A 16517-nucleotide genomic window follows, 5' to 3' on the forward strand; every position below is an offset into this window, starting at 1 on the left:
ACACCCGCGGCCGCGTTGGCGGCAGCGTTTGCCCCCGCGGAGCTGCGGGAGCAGCCGCGAGCGTAGACGCGGGCAAGGGCAGGAGACGGGGGTGGTGGTACGGAAAAAGCCTTTATTGAGCTCAGGAGGCCGAGAACTTCCGCAGCGTGATGACGACCAAGGCCACGAGCACGGAGGTACCCAGGAGGGAGGCGATGACGATGGCACCGATGGCTCCGGGCCCCAGCGACCCTGCAGGGACAGGCGACAGGGCAGGCGTGAGGCCAGCGGGCATCGCCCCCGCTCACCCCCCAGCCCACGCAGACCCCGATGCCGTCTCCCCACGCAGCCCAGACGGCTCCCCGAGGCCATCGGGGAGCCCAGCGGGGCAGCGCCAGGCTGTGAAACAGGCGCTCGTCTCCGTGCCGCCACGGCGGGGACGAGGCACCCACAATGCCCAAAACCTCCCGGGGGGGTGACAGGCCCCTAAGGAGCGACCCCGTGGGGAGGGTTGCCCCGGCCGTGGTGCCCCCCCCCGCCGAGCCCACGTACCGTCGCCGGCGTCGAGCCGGTGCAGGTGGGTGGTGTCCTCAGGCTCCAGCTCGGCGGTGTAGGGGGCGAAGCCGGTGGTGTCGGGGAGGCGGGCGGTGGTGGCGGCAGCGTCGAAGGGGCCGGCTCCCGAGGGCAGCTCGGGCGGCTCGTTCCACAGCGTGGGCACCGGCCCCTGCGGGTACTCTGCTGGGAGACGCGCGCGCGCCGTCACTCCCGGGGCGGTGGCCGCGGCACGCTGAACACGCACAGCTCCCACCGAGCGCCCGGGACGGACAGGCGGACGGACAGCGACCTGGGGGCTGGGAAGCCCTGTCTGCAGGCGAGCGGAGGAGAGGCAGAGCCCCCTCTGCGAGGGCACAGGCTGGCGCGGGAGCCGGCTGCAGGGCACCGACACCCGGAGCGGCTGAGGGCGATGCCTGTGCCCCCGAGCACAGCCGTGGACAGGCGGCTGACAACGGGAGCGAACACCAGCCCCGGCCCCTGCCGCTCGCTGCTCGGGGGGGCAGGAAACCAGGAGGCCCGCAGGGGAGGAGGAAGCTGGTCGGAAGGAGGAGAGGGCTGGAAAAAGGAGCTGGGATTGCTGGAGGCTAGAGAAGGGCTGCCCAGGAGCTCGTGGACCACGACCGTGCAGCCCCGTTTGGGCTAGCGGGGTCCCTGGGGCAGTGTGACACGCACCCAGGATGGCGGGGACACAGGACGCAGCCCCCCTGCGGGATGGGACCCCCGAGCCTCGGCCTCCGCGCGGGCCGGGGAGATCAAAGCGGAGCCGCGCTCCGTTTGGCGTTACGATTCACGTCCTGTTATTTCTTCCCGCTGTGGGGTCGGGGCCCGGAGCAGAGAGCCCTCCCTGTCTGCGTGCGGCCGGGGCCGGCGCTGCCCGTCAATGCCCGTCTTGTTCGGGTGGGCCTGGCGGGGCCCCGGCCGAGCGGGAGACATTCCTCAGCTCCCTGCCGAAACCGCCGGGAATGTCGCACTGGGGCGGAAAAAAATAAAGTGAAAAACTAATAAAAAGAGAACGGCATGCGGACTGACACGATGGATGCAAACAGCCCGGCCGCCCCAGGGGCTGTGCACACCCCGGCCCGCTCAGCGCGGCGACCGCCTGGCCCGGGGGAACAGGCGGCATGGGATATGCTACCCCGCAACACCAGGTCTGGGTGGTGGTGGTGGAGGGGTGAGGGGTCATCCAGGCACCCAGGCAGTGTGTCACGGGTGTATGGGGCGCACTCGAAGACTCATCCTTGCCCGGCCGCCCCGGTGCCGCCCCAGCCTCTCCCTGGCTCAGCGAGGGAGCTGGCGGCAGCACGCTGTGGCAGTCTGAGCGCCGGCTTCATGGGGCCGGAGTCCTCCCCCTTCTCCTGTGATCAACCAGCGCTTCGCGGGAGGAGGAAGCTCTGGGGAGCGCATGTTAACGGGCTCCACCACGCTCCGCGAGCCCTGCGTCCGCCCAACTGAAGGGCCGACCCCGAAACGCTCCCTCTTGCTGGCTCTGCAAACCCACTGCAAGGACTTACCGCAAGGCTCGGTGACAGGGGAGCTCCCACCTTCTTGGAGCTACCCCAGGCTGCCTGCAGACGCAGGAACACAACAGCCTTCCGCACTAGACTCGGAAAGGCCCTTCCACAACGATAGTTTACTGCACTTTCACCGAGGCAGCGGCCAGACCTAACGCTGGCCCAAAGAGCAACAACGAAGGTAGAGCAGCACCTGCTCAGAGGCCCGCACCCGTTCTTAGGGCAGGCAGGAGCACCAGCACCCGCTGGCTGGCTCGCCCAGGGGAGAAGCTGGATTAGATAGAGACCCTGCAGCACAGGCGTCTGCGGGGAAGGCATCAGTCCCCAGGGGAAAAGGGCAGCGCATAGCCACGTCCCCACAAGCTTGGTACACCCGTGGTCACTGCACCAGAGGTGGCATCTCAGGCCGCCGGTACGAGCACACAGGAGTTTTGGGTGCTGTGATGGCTCCCCAGAAACACCCGGGCCCTTTGCAGGGCCCTGCTCGGTCTGTCCTGCAAGACCGGCCAGCAGCGCTGGAGGCTCTCCCATCCCATCCAAGGGCTCTTCCAGAAAGTGCCATTTCCAGTGGATCTCTCTTCTACAAATCCTGTGGTTTGGCTACCAGAGGACAGATCAAGAGGAAATACAGAATTTAGTGGGTAAATTGTAGTTAAATCAACAGGGAAAGGAATCAAGCAGATTTGGGGCTATTTAGTTAGCAATGGTGGCATTAGGAGGCTGTTAGTTTAGGCACAGACCAATATGTACCCAACACTTTTGAAGCCCCATTTCTAGGCCGCTTTGGCAAGTGGAAATAGTCCATACAGAAGAGCTACACTCTACTTAGGACCTTCCTCGCTGTGTCAACACGAGCGGGGCCAGCACCAACACGGGAGCCGTTCCCGCCTGGCGAGGAGGAGACGTGGTGGGAGGAGGTCATCGCTGCATTTCCCAAGAATGTTTCTCTCTCCCAAGCCAAAAGAGCCAGGCGTAACCTTCACATCTGACCACGCGGTGAGGTGTTAGCTCAGACAATAAACAACAGATGCGGACACCGCCCAAGGAGGTGAGAGGACCTAGACAGGGTCTTCCCGACGCACCGGTCTCAAAGGGTCTAGGAGCGCTACCCCTTCGAACCGCGGCGCGACGGCTCCTTCCTAGCCAGACCCGCCGGTCACAGAACATTTCTCCTGCTCCTGGTGCAGCTAATTCCCGAGAAAGTTATCGCAACTCTCTCAAACCAGGGCACAGAGCTTGTTTTTAATAGCCAAGTAAAGAGGAAATAGTTTAATTTGTTTACGATTGCAGTGATTTTTAAGACCTGGACAGAGTCCTGGATAGCTTCTGGATACGTATTTGGTTAATTTCTCTCATCTGATTAAAACACGCTTTCAGCTCACCCTCAGAGAAAGAGCAGAGTGTGCTAAACATGAGCTTTCTGTCCCGAGTTCTTGTGGTTTTACCCTAACGGCGCTTCAGTGGCTAAGGGAAACACACCTCCTTTCAGTCTCTTCTAGCACCTCTCTAACTGCAGTCATCGGTTCGGGACAAGCAGCAAAACCACGCGCGTGCACCAGCGATAAAGTGACATACTACATTTGAACGATATCGAGAGCAATCTACTCAGCCGAGGCTCACTGACAGGGTCCCCTCGTCGTTTCTGGCACCTCAGTGCTACCGGGACGTGTGCTGCAGGCACAAGAGAAGGGACGCAAAGCACCGAGCAAGCACCGTCCCGGAGAAGGCTGCCAGCCAGCAGGTCTCTCCAGAGCAAGCTGCTGCCGCCTGGGAGGGTGTCTGCTTTTAGCTAGTAGTATTCTTTCCAAAAGACTTGCCTTTGATTTTCCCTCCTAAACTAACAGCTCGTGTCCTTGCATGCCCCCATTCCCACTCTTTTGAAAAAAAGCCCAACCATCCACCCAACTATCCTCACACATCCAGCTGGTTTCTTTAAAAATCAGGGAGGTCACGCCTGCTTCTCCAAGCCAGGCCCTCTTCAACACCACGACGGTGTCCGAGTTGACTTTGGCTAAGGAGAGCAGACCTCTCAAGGAGCAGTATTAAATGCCTCGCTTCCATTTTAGGCCTTTGGTAAAAGCAAGAAAGGCAAATTGGAAGAACTGAGTTTGTGTTAGGTGTCAAAAGACAACAAACACAACACTATTAGTAGGACATGTCCTATCCAGGGACCCAAGAGGCTCAAGGGCCTCTTCTAGCTGCCCCTTTGGTACCCTGACAGGACAGGCTGGTAGGTGCAGGCTCAGCACCCCAATACCAGAGATTCAGCTCCCGGCTCTGCTGCCGACCCTCTGTGCAACCGTCATGACTTGCTCTCCTTCCCGGGCTCAGTTGGCCTGTGCACAATGCAGGAGTCCAGCAGACCTAAAAAAAGTGAAGGATGTGATGATCCAGAAGAGAAAAAGCACCATAAAGCACAGGCCTTTCTACCCATGTAGTTACGACCCTCCTTACTGTGACAAGATGCAGCTTCTGCACTATGGCCAACGCTTCCGAGTCGCATCTTCTCCAAGACAGCAGCCCTTCACCAGGAAAGGGCAAGAAATAGAACTACCAAGAAAAACACCCAAAATATGTCATCCATCACGAGACAAGATGCTTATTTTTGGGTTATAGCAATATGCATTAGCTGTGCTGGCATGGAGAGGAATGTCCAATCTCTAGGAATATCCACATTGCTTCCTCAGGTGGTTTATTTTCCCTGGAGTAACTCTGGGGCTGCACGTGGTCACCAAGGGGAGGTTGTGGAGCTGCTTTGTCACACGCAAGTAACACCACCATCACCGAGGCTTCACGCCCACGGTTTAGAGCGCTCTGACAGGTGAGAGGATTGGACTCCTTAGTGCAGTGAGTCTGCAAACAAGCTCGCTTCCAGAGTTACCCCTGTCCCAGCAGCAGGGCACAGATTCAGGGTAACCGCCACCTCAGAGAGCACCATTAAAACACACTTGGTAAAAAATACCATTTGGGAGCACTTAAGAAAAAGAAAATCTAAATTATTTTTTTTTACAAGGCATAGATGGAACCTGGAAAAACATGGACTAAAAGTACTCCAGAGCTTCATGACAGGCCACGGGAGGACGATCCTTCCCATATGTTGATGCTACAAACGGTCTTATTTTAGGGAAATATCCTCTGTATTGCACATGCTCTCCCTCTACAGCACAGGTTAGTTATGGTTGAGGCCAAAAGAAGAAAAAAGCAGGGGGAAGGGAGAAATATCAGTTACTACACTACAAAGAAATAAATCATGAGTTTTCTGAATGATGCAGGGATGTGCCATGACTTCAGCTACATGAACCGCAGCAAAGCGCAGAGAGGATGGTCCCAAAGGCGAGTTGATGAAGCTGCCATTTCCCTGCTCAGTGAGAAGGCGTTGGGGTCAGCCATCCACAGTGACGTTGTAGCCCATGGTAGCTCAGATACTCAGTGGTTACAACACAAGACCTGATGATTTCAAGATAGGCAGACGTGGCCACCTAACATTTGTCCATTGCTGGAGATCAGCCGCCATGACCAATTCTCTTCCTCACACAAGCTGGTTTCAGCACCTTATCATCCTCACAGCCCATCAGCAGGACATAACTCTGCTCTCCTCCTCCACTGGGTAACAAGTTGATGCTGACAGAGCCTCAAGAGGAGGCCTCACGTGCCAGGGGAGGGGGCGAGGGCTGACGGTGTAACCTGAGCATTGCGCACTGTTTCTTCAGTCACAACCATTTACAGGTTAGCTTGATACCCCAAAATTCCCATCTTTCTCAAAACTTGGGGGCTTTTATTCCTAACTACAGAATTTTGCAGCTTTATTTTACAACCATTACAAAAGTGTGCAGGGGCGGGGGGTAGTTTGCAAAAGGTGTCTTTAGTTTCTGAAGCAAACTCTCCACCTCCAACCCAATAACCTCAGCCAGGAGGTGATACCAGTGTCAGCAGTTTATAAGGAGTCTCAGTGCCAAGCAAGTTTGAGTAATGGTCTACTAAGACTTGTTCTAAGTCTGGACAGACCTGATTGACCAACCTCATCTTTTTAAGAAACAAATTTGCCTGACTTGCCCGATTTACTACTTCTCTCGTTCTAGCACTTCAACTATAAAACTTCCTAATAACTTTATTATTGTTGGGAACAAAGATGCATCAGGCACTATGGAAAGTTGTCCTTGGACAAGGACTTCTCCTGTCGCGTAACAACTACCACCTCCTGCTATGTTTCTTTTTTTCTGACACACATCCTGAGGAGAAATGCTACTGGAGCGTAACCACGTTAGCTCAAAATGAAGACATTCACAAGCCCACATCAGACTTTGGATACAATATATCTACCGGATTCTGAAGTTCAGGCCTTGCAAAGGCTTTTTAACTAACTTCTGCTTCTCCTTGAGCTCTGAACCGATTATGTGCAAGTTGAAACTGGTTTTGCTCAGAGAACCAAACCAACTCTTCGCCGTCCTGCTGTGTTGCAGCTCTAACTGCCATTTCTGTCTGGAAGAAAATGGAAGCAGGAAGGATTTGGGTATGCAGAAAGCTCCTAATCTGGGTCTGTAATTTCTGTCACACCTAGATGATGTGGACAACTACGGTTAAAGACTCGGTTGTTTTCCTATCTTTGACAAACGTGATATTGGAAAGAGCTCAGTAACTTGGAGAAATTCACTTTTTCCATGGTCACACAAGAAACCAGAAACCAGATGGGCTGGGCAAGAAGCCAGATCAAGGTGGACAACCCAGTGGCACCCCAAGAGTGCTCTGACAGCACGCGCAGATGGGAGACCTCCGCTGCCAGCGAGATCCTTCACATCTTGCTAAACTCCTACGCAGTTAACAAAGGCTTTGGGTGCTATGTGACTTTCAGTCACTCTCGTGACAAAGTTAAATCTAAGTCACCGAGGACCTCAGGTCTGCACGACTGCCACCACCTGCACCCGGGTCTGAGGCAGACTCCACTTGACTCCTTTGGAGGCCTCTGCGATGGAGAGGAAGAGGTGCTGACACCGACGGGCAGGGGCTGGGTGAACTCCGCGGCCAGCAACGGGCTGTCCAGCCCCAGGTAGCCACGCCGGGCACGGGGCCAGCGCAGGGATGAAAGGAGGCCTTCATAGGGAGCACAAAGCGCAGCCTGTGACGCTGCGAGGGCTGGAAGCGTGAGCGTGGAGCGGCCCAGAGCGCTGTGGTGCTGATGAATGTTAAATAAACTTGTTTACTGAAAGGCAGGGCTGCATGTATACGTACAGAGACCAGAAGGCTGTCTGTATGCCCTTCCCTTCTTTGTTGGTGCAAGGCAGGAAATTTCCTTTTTAATGGGGCAAAATGCAGAAAAAATTCCACTCCGCACTAAAAGCCCCTGGACTGGGGATAGGAAACTCTTCACTCTATGGCAGCAGCAAACCGCTCTGCTCCTGGGATGGCTTACAACACACGCTGGTTCCCTGATGTCCTACTTGGAGGTAGCAGAGAAGAACAAGCTTAAGAGGACCTCAGACCTCTACAAGAGAGCAGAGGGAGCAGAGTCTCTCCCCTGCCCCAGGATCCATTTCTGAATATTGCAGTCGTCAGTACCAGGCTCTTCCAGAGCTGCTGGCCCTGCTGCACCCACTCCTCGATCAAGAAATGACGTGAACTTGAGTGCCAGTTCGGTGCAAACCATGGCTGCAAAGCCTAGCCGTACAGCAGCGCTGGCAAGGCGGGGGTCTGAGAGCGAGGACGTGACAAACTTAGGAAATGGAAGATAACCTGAGTTAAATTTTAGCTCCAAGAGGAAGCAGACCAAGGCTTCACTAGAAGTGAATCAATCTCTGCATGGGGAAGTAGAGAGCAACAGTTAAGAAAAAAAAACCTCACCTGGTTTTGGGGAAGAGTAGTGCCATGAGTTCTGTGAGCACAAGTTGCAAACTGAAATTGTGTGCTTAAATGATTAATGTCCCATCGTACAAAAATCAAAGCTCGGTGTCCGAGAAGGAAAACACCCAGTTGCAAGTGCTCATTTCTTAGTTACTTTAAAGGTTCCCCAGCAAGAATATGTCTTAAAAGGGGAATGTGGGAGGGAAATACCAGCTACAGTAATTCTGCTCTTGTGCCTGCAGATGTTCCTGCTAGGTGCAGCAATGAATTCCCCTACTTGTGTGAAAACTCCTTCAAAAAGAAATCATTTCATCTGCGAGACTGCTGGCCAGGATCTTCCTGCGAGGCGAGGTGCTAAGAACAAACTCCAAGGGAACGGCAATCCAGCCTTGCTCCGGGTCCTGGAAGCCAGGGCAAGAATTTAAGGAAAACAAGTGCTGTGCTCTTGCATGCTATCTTGGCCTGAGCCATCCTTTCATGCCTTACTAGCATTTAAAGAAAGAGGCTCTGAAGGAAGCTAGTTTTCACCCCTACGTTCAAAGCCTGTCCGTGGAGTCGGACTGGAAGCTGGTTTCCCCTCTCCTGCAAACCCACGTCAGACTAGACAGCTTTCGCTGCCAGCTGGGCCCTCGGTTCCCCTCTAGCCAGTGTAACTGCACTGAGGCACGAGCAGAGAAGGCTGAAATCGCTAACAACCGCCTTAAGAGGCAGCGCCTGACGGAACAGGCGTCTCTCCTGCTAACCCTTCCCCTCTCTTTGCTCTGGCTGCAAGTAAAACACCACAGAGCTCGAGCCCAAACGAAGCACCTTTCCAGGGCTGCTGAGCGCCTCAGGATACCTATTCCTAGACGGAAACTCGAGCAATTTAGATGCACAACCTGGCTTTCGACTGAGCTAAATGTTTTCATAGACATTTCCATATTTCTTTCTCAAAATCCATTTCTACTTACTGCAGCTGCAGTATTTTGCTGTCACAAAAAGCAGAGGAGGAACCGGACACTGGCACACATGCCTTCGCTAGAGAAAGCATTTCAACGCTTCATGACTGTAACTTATTCCTGCAATTAAAAGCAGACAGGTAACTTGTCCCATCAACTGCAGGGAGCACCCCATGCTGTGATCTACTGTCACTAACGCTCCCGGAGCTGCTATTGCTGCTCAGTTTAAGAAAAATCGCAGAGGATTTATAACATTTTCCTAACAGAGACGCGGTCTCAGGATGGGGATACATTCTCACTCAACGCTAGCCATGGACTCCAGAGCTAGTTTACATTATTCAATTCAATTATAACTTGATAAATACTTAGGAACATTTGTAAGAGAGGGAGAGGAGGATGGAGGTATGCAAGGGGAGGAGGAGGAGGCAGATTAGTAAGAGATCTCCTGCTCTCTTGGACTTTAAAAGCAAACAAAGATCCTTACCTGCTAGCACCGCAGGGACCAGGATGCCGCACAGCGTTAGCAGGACCAGGCGAAGGGCTCTGCGGTGGGGCATGGCTTTCTGCAGGAAAGGCGTCGGCAGGAATTCTTAAAACTCTTCAAAGTATTAAATGACTTGGAAATTTCACTGGTATAATAAAAACTTTGTCCAGTCAGGTCAAAAAAAAAAAGAAAAAAAAAAAGAAAAAATCCCTTCGCAACAGCAAGTAGATAGAGAGAGTGCAAAGCCCAGCAGAGACTTGCTCTCGCCGGCTCCTAGAGCACACCTCCTCCTGAAGCCGGCTCCACCCTCTGCAGCTCGTGCCCAAAACCCACATGCACCGAGCCGTTAGGCACCCGCCACCCCGCCAGGCCGGCGCACACACTAGCGGTTGTTGCCGAGCCCTTCCCAAAGGACTTGGGGATGCATTTGAAATTCCTTCCCTTAGGAAGGCCATCCCCTGGCGCACACAAAACACCGCAAGGTCCGTTAGAGAAGCTAACCCAGAACCCAGGCACGCAGCTCGAGGGCTTTGCCGTCTCCTCTGCGTGGGGGGCAGCGGTGGGTTTCCAGGGTGGGCATCGGGGAAGAACAAGGGCCTCAATCTTTAAGGTTAAAATGCTCTGAAACGGAGCCAGAGCAGATCCGTGGCACCCTTGTTTTCTGGGTGTAATACTTACAGCAGTGGACTAAGCCATGTGTGGTCTCCTTTGGCAGAATTGCCTATTAAAAACCTGGTAACAGTCTTCCGGGAGAATCTCCTCTGCCAGGCACAAGACCAGCACCTTCCTCAGATCTGAACTGAACAGACACTTTTTCTTCCTGAAGCCTCGGCCAATCTGTCTCTCTCCTCCAAAGAGACTAAGGAAGAGTTAACAGCAGAGAAACCTGGGGTTGGTTTGAAATCACACTGGCACTGACAAGAGTTCTGGGAAAGGATGAAGTATATATGGGGAGCATTCCTGTTTATCACAGGACAGAAGAATTAGTTTTGTTTTTTGGGTTTTCTTTTTTAAGAAGTTGGTACGAGGGTGAAATACTTCATGTTTTCTATTCAGAAGAATTAGCAATTAAAGTACATAAACATCCCCAATGCCAGTTCTTCACACTGAAAACATGGCACAAAGTTTTGTCTTAAAATTTAGATTCATGATTTTCTGGTAAAAGATCTCCTTGATTTCTGGCTGTCTCCAACAGCCAGCCAGATACCGCTCAGGTGTCCTTTTAAAGCCTTCTGCTTAGCTGAATCCTTCACAAAAGCACTTGGCTGTGAGGGGAGCTCGGGAAAACCAGGAGGACAGAACGCTGTCACTGCCGTGAAATGAAGTTAGGAAGCAACTTGCCCAAACGTGCTCAAAAGAAACCTCAGCGATCTCTAGCAGATGCAACGTTATCTTTCAAACCGTGGCCACAGCCACAATAGCTTCCCAGGTTGATGTCCTGTCTGAAAAGCAGACCCAAGTCTAGCACAAATATATCTGGGCTGCAGATGCAAAGTTGTAGCTTCTATTTTTCCATCCCTCTTGATCCAACCAACCTTCACTACTCTTGACATCTTGACACCTGAGCATACAGGCTGAAAACACCAGCATATTACCTTCGTACTAAAAGCAGAGTCAGAATATTAAAATATTTAAGAACAAGATCTTCCGCACTGGTCCATTATCTACAACTCTCAGAAGCCAGGCAGGGTCCCTTGGGTTCGACAAGTTATTGCACATTTTCCCTGCCTGTATCTTTTACCTTTCCATTTAGCAAGTGCTAAATTGTTCCTTTCATCCTCCCCAGCTGAGCTGCAAGTCAGCATGCTTTTGCTTACTTGTTACACAGTGAAGAGTATTCCAAAATTAGACTGTAGAAGTTAGATCATACCATTAAAAAAAAACAAAACAGAAAGCACCTACGAGCAAGATACTTACATGCTAACAAATTAAGATATTAAAAGAAAGTCAAATTTTCAACGTAAGCATGTACTGACCTCTCCAAGACAGCAGCTAAACATAATGCAAAACAACTGAATCGGTTAGTTATTTACTGACTCAGTATTTGCGGACATGGGAATGGTAGAAGGACATTTATCATCAACCTTTACTGGGATTTTCCACACAAAAAACAAGCAGCAAATAGAAAAAAGGAAAATGGGATTTTGTCTGGAAAGGGCAGCCTACAAGGTGTCTCTGTGGACATCACAGTAGAGGGGAGAGATAAACCTCTCATTTAGGGAAGGGAACTGGTGGGGTGGTTTCTGACTACTGGTTACTTACTACTGGCTGAGTGTTTTTAATAACAGAAAACCAGCCCCGGCTTGATCTCTCCTGTATAAACAACATGAGTGTGAATGCACATGTTTCTGTACACAGAGAGGGGGGAAGAAATCAAAGCTCTCCTGTCAAAATTTTCCAATCTCAACTTACTGGTGTTTATTTGAACTCTAAAATTATCAAGTAGAAAAAACCCACCGGTATTCCTCACCAGGGAAGGAATAAAGCAGCAGTTGTTCCACATCCTGTGTATTTGCTTGTTGTTTCTTGATGAAAACTGACGAGAGTCGAGTTTGGGGTCAGTTTTAGCACCAGGAATTATCTCAAAACTCAGCTTCGACAAAAGCAAGCAGAAAGTTTGCTCTCAGATATAATACAACCAGGTTTTATTTAAGTTCTCTCTTTTTTCCCCCCCCCCACACTGGCAAAAGTTCAGAGGGAGTTTAAAGTTTTGTAAACATTTTAACTACCCCTCTTCCCCCTTTTATGAATTTACAAAGCAAAGGAGACAGGGAGACCAGATTTCCAACAGTTCCAAGTCTCTCCATGCTATTGGATCCAAAAACTATATACAAGTCTGCAGCAGTCTCTGTATAGTTACTGTACATGTTTGGGGGCAGGGGGAAGAGAGAGGAGGAGGAGGGGAAGGTGACCCCAAAAAAATAATGAATAAACCAAACAAAATAAAATCCAAAGCCAAACTGCTCTTTAGCAACTCGAACTGTTTTCTTTAGGCAGTGATGACAGAGAAAGACAGACACCTTCATACACCTCCACCAAAACTGTAGCTTATCTCCCTTGGCAGGTTATAACCCTCTGGGAATGGGAGATGGGACCAGGGGGCTGAAAGTAAGTGCATTTGGCAGTTTTAGTTTTCTTTATTTTGTGGTGTGAGGGGGTGGGTGGAGAGGGGAGGATGGTGTTAAATCTTTTCGTGAGAGAGGAAGGTTCATGGCTCCATAAATACTTAAACATTACGGATCCAAGTGAAGGTGTGTGAAGTAATTTACGGTGTAGAAGATAAGCAGGGCTGTCATTGCACATAGCTTCGCCCTCCAGTCTCTCTTCATTACAAAAGGGCACCTCTGTCTTTGAACCTAAGCTCTGTGGTTTGAAATGACAACTAGCTGAGACTGCTCGGGTATATATCTGAAAGCCAGTGTTCACCCTCACCAAAGACTAAAGATCCACATGGAAAGATCCTACTGTCTCTTAAACGAGACAAATTTGCAGGAAGAAAAGCTCAAAATAAACTGGTCCTAATCCTCAGAAGGTAGCATTCAAGGGATAAATTCAACCTGAAAGAGAAGAAACGCCACCCCCCTTTTCCCAGAAGTCCCCACTTCTCCAGGAAGGCTGGAGTATGCCGATGGGAAACTCCACCAGCTTCAGCATCACCACCTAATGAAGACAGACTCGAGCTTTCCCTCCAAAAATAATGTGCTGAGAAGGGCTGGCAGGGGGTGTGCAACTTCAAACCAACCCAAGCTAAACTGTGCCCGCCACCACCCCTCTCCTGCTGTTGCCAGTTCTAAGGTTAGCTTATGAATGCAACTCCTGGCTTGGGAGAGCACCTCTTGCCCTGATGGAGCGCGGAAGTCAGTATCTGTGTGGCATTTTGGTTTTGACCAACATCTGTTAACCACAAACTCTCTCTCTCTCTCTCTCTCTCTCTCCCTCCATGACTGCACATGTTGGATGTGGTAAGAGTAACCAGAAGAGGGAAGCAACTGTTTGCAGAATCCCAATTGAATTTTTCCAGGTATGTCAGCAGAAGAAATCACAGCACAGTGAAAGCTTGCTGCCCAAATCAGCCTTGTTGTGAACAAATCCTATCTCCCACCCACCCAGGACTTGGAACAAAGTCCACACGTCTATAGGCCGATGGTAAGAACAACGCCTGTGCAGTCCTGGGCAGAAGAGGGTTTGCTGGGGCTAGAGGAAGCAGCCTGAGATGATTGATTCTGTGATTCACTGCGAGGCAAAGAAGAACGCATGGTGGAGAGTACTGTGTCCAAGACGGAGAATCCATGGTTAACAGATGCAGGAAAAGCCAGTTGATTTGCACATGCTCAGTAGTCTTCCAAAGTCTCTATTTCTCCCATATTGAGCCGCTCTGATGAGGCATTCACTGAAAACCCTATAAAACAAAAACGATTTGTGTTAAAGATCTGGATGCGGTATATTGTATATGCTGCAACACATCTGTTTATTCAGCAGCTGTTTAAGATAAAGTAATACATACCAAACAAAAACTGATAAGGAAATGTATTAAGGCTAGATAGAATTACCTAAACTGAAATTTTATATAAATCAAAGATGACCAATCATATATTTAGACATAAGCATCACTTGGTCTTTAGAGAGAGATCAGCAGAAATCTAGTTTCAACTTTAATTTAAAAGATGGCATCTGCAGAGCTAACATGGTAGCTGGGCACAGTGGAGACACGGCTGAGCAACATCTTGAAAGGGAGCACGTTTGAGTCAACCGGCACTTGGAAGTGCCTACCAACACAGTACCTAGGTGGTCCAGGAAGCCAAAATGGTTGCTTTGCGAACTCAGACTCCCAGTGTCAACCATGCTCGAGACTTCTGGAGGCATGATTAACTCCAGCTGGAGCTGTTCTACCCCTAGTTTAAATCTAAATGTATGTATTTAAGAAATTTAGTGGAAATTCCATGCATTTCCAAGCTTTTTACAATCTCCTAACACTGCTCAGGGGTACAACATGAGAAGATACAATGCTACATGGGGTTACTTAGACGGCTGAGGATATACCTAAACTTCTGCCTAACATTTTAACTGCACATTGCAAACAGAAATGACACACATGAGAAATGAGCAAGAAAAAGCCAATATATCTTTTGCAAAGGAAAAATTTCACTATTATATCAAGTGTAACTATTGTAACGAAATTCTGTTTTTGTTGTACCAACCCCATATGAAGCATGAGAAAGAAGAAAGGTCTTTTCTGTGGACGATAGCTAAACTCAAAATTGGCATATCATTGTCTTGAGACTGCTCCATAGGCTTGTTCTGTGTTAGAGAACAAACCACTTTTCACAGCCATTATCTTCAACGGATACAGAGTGCTCTGTTCAATAGGTTTAAGGAAACTTCTGGCTCCCTCTGGCGGCACTGTATTACCTAGAAATTTTTGGAATTGTTTTGCAGTAAAGAGTACTCATTTTTATGAAATTGCACGTATTAATTCCCTTATGGTTGCAGCTTCATTTATAATTGTATTTAGTGATTTCTTATTAATGCCACGTGAGCAGGTTTTAACAGTTTTCCATTAACAGACAGTCTGTGCTGTAAGGGCAAATTAACTGTCATCCTCATCTCATAAAAACTAAAGTGTGAGGCGGGGCAGGTGCTAATGGTGTCAGCATCTTCATTGCTTCCAGTTCAAGATGTGTGACCAGATTTGGTCCGCCCCCCCAACCCAGGAGCTTTACTGCCTTTTCTAAAGATGGTTAGTTCATGTAAAAAGGTAGGAAGACAGAAAGGTAAGCCTTAAGAAGCTGTTCCTCAAGAAGAAACAGAAAACATATTCTTCCCTTTTAAAAACATCTTTCATATAAATGTCAAAAATACTTGGCATGAATTCAGTTAAGATAGGCATAGGTCAACTCAAAACAGAAAAGGCAGTTTAATTGACATCTCTGAACTACTTAAGTTTCCAGATCACATCCAAGGTATTAAATAGCTCTCTTCATGATCAAAATGTAAAACAAACAAATATCTCCTTTTAATTATTAACCATATATCTATATTTATCTATCAAAAAAGCAGACGATCACTGCAGATAGAGAGCTTTTTATGGGCAAAATGTGAAATGTCTTATTATGCAAGAAGTCTTACTATACAAGAAGCTTTCATGTTACCAACCACCTTTACTTGCTCTCTAATCATAAGAAAATGTAAGTTATCACCATTACACTACCATAAATGGCAAATACATCTGGGAACATCATTTGTTCCAACAGCACCCTTAAATATCCAGGGTATGTGAAGACATAGCCATATATCCATGATAGGCAGGTTCCTCCCTATCAGAGAACAAAAATTCCCAATACATGAAAACTTGGTCTTTAAAGCCTTCTGGAAGACTCTCTTTCTTACTTTGCGGCCCGCACTTGGGCAAACAAATTACAAGGGACTCCTCTATTCAGGAAGTGGAATCACTGATTTACATCAGTGTACTCTAGACAATACCGTACTCTGACCCAAACTGCCCCCAGCAGCAACAGGAGCATTAGACAAAGATTTTTCCACAAATCTGATGCATTATTAAAAGAATTCTTATACTGAAATACAGACTCTGAAGAAAGTTCAACTTTCACCTTTTCTGTTTGAATTCAATGGTCACATTTAGACAAACAAGATTTCTACAGTCCACAAGGCTTCCCCCCAAAAAACCCATAATTTTGAAATAAAAAACGCCAAAAAACAAAACACAAAACTGACCTAGCAAGCTGGGATCGGCACGAACCATCTTCTGTTTCTTCTTTTTCTTCCCACTCTGCACAGCCTCAAAATTGGATTGCTGGTTGTTGCTCTGATTGGTCTGAAAGACCGAATGTAGCGAACTGTGGTTCATCCCCCACACTGAATCCTAGAAAGAAAACAAGTACAAGATGATAAGATGGAATTAAATTTTGTTTATTTATACTGAAAACATTCAGAGACCCCAAATCACTTTCTGCATCACACGTGTAGTAGCACTAGCTCCCTAAAGCATCCTGGCCAGCAAAAGTCACTATCTGATCTGCAGCTGGCCTCAACTGTTGTTTAGTTGCAAAGGATGCATGATTCTGCAGTAAATATTTGAAATTTGCATTTTTCTCTGCATTTCGAATCACCTCTAAAATCCTGCTCACCCTCCTATCAAACTAGCAGGAATACAGACTCTTTAGACAGTATCTAGACTTTAGATAGTATCTATTTACT

At 49.2% G+C, this 16517-nt stretch overlaps 2 protein-coding genes across 14 annotated transcripts in view; both read right to left on the reverse strand.

Annotated features, from left to right (window-relative positions):
- Positions 1–92: 92 nt before the first annotated feature.
- On the reverse strand, positions 93–11894 carry SNORC (secondary ossification center associated regulator of chondrocyte maturation). Of its 2 annotated transcripts, none has more exons than XM_026109570.2 (5): positions 11760–11894; positions 9981–10161; positions 9303–9381; positions 532–717; positions 93–231 (listed from the first exon to the last, which is right to left on the reverse strand). In XM_026109570.2, exons 3-5 carry the CDS (start codon positions 9373–9375, stop codon positions 122–124), a joined length of 369 nt encoding a protein of 122 aa, XP_025965355.1. In that variant the 5' UTR covers positions 9376–9381; positions 9981–10161; positions 11760–11894; the 3' UTR covers positions 93–121. The 2 variants fall into 2 exon arrangements, with proteins under 2 accessions (XP_025965355.1, XP_025965354.1); XM_026109569.2 differs by having other exon boundaries at positions 9303–9462.
- GIGYF2 (GRB10 interacting GYF protein 2) overlaps positions 11693–16517 on the reverse strand; it is an 80971-nt gene continuing 76146 nt past the window's right edge. For all 12 annotated transcript variants that reach the window (XM_064517022.1, XM_064517023.1, XM_064517021.1 and 9 more), the window contains 2 exons: positions 16035–16182; positions 11693–13701 (listed from right to left, as the gene is read on the reverse strand). In XM_064517022.1, the coding sequence (XP_064373092.1) occupies positions 13634–13701; positions 16035–16182 (216 nt within the window). In that variant the 3' untranslated portion in view covers positions 11693–13633. The remainder of the gene's footprint in view (positions 13702–16034; positions 16183–16517) is intronic.

This window comes from Dromaius novaehollandiae, chromosome 9 (genome assembly GCF_036370855.1).
Source record: "Dromaius novaehollandiae isolate bDroNov1 chromosome 9, bDroNov1.hap1, whole genome shotgun sequence".
NCBI lineage: Eukaryota > Metazoa > Chordata > Aves > Casuariiformes > Dromaiidae > Dromaius > Dromaius novaehollandiae.

Excerpts from the sequence above, each read along its gene's own strand:
- SNORC (XM_026109570.2), bottom strand. The coding sequence starts at position 9,375 with ATGCCCCACCGCAGAGCCCTTCGCCTGGTCCTGCTAACGCTGTGCGGC. Across the intron at positions 718-9,302 it reads GGTCCCTGCGGTGCTAGCAG|CAGAGTACCCGCAGGGGCCG; the intron begins GTAAGGATCTTT and ends CGCGTCTCCCAG. Across the intron at positions 232-531 it reads CCGGCTCGACGCCGGCGACG|GGTCGCTGGGGCCCGGAGCC; the intron begins GTACGTGGGCTC and ends CTGTCCCTGCAG.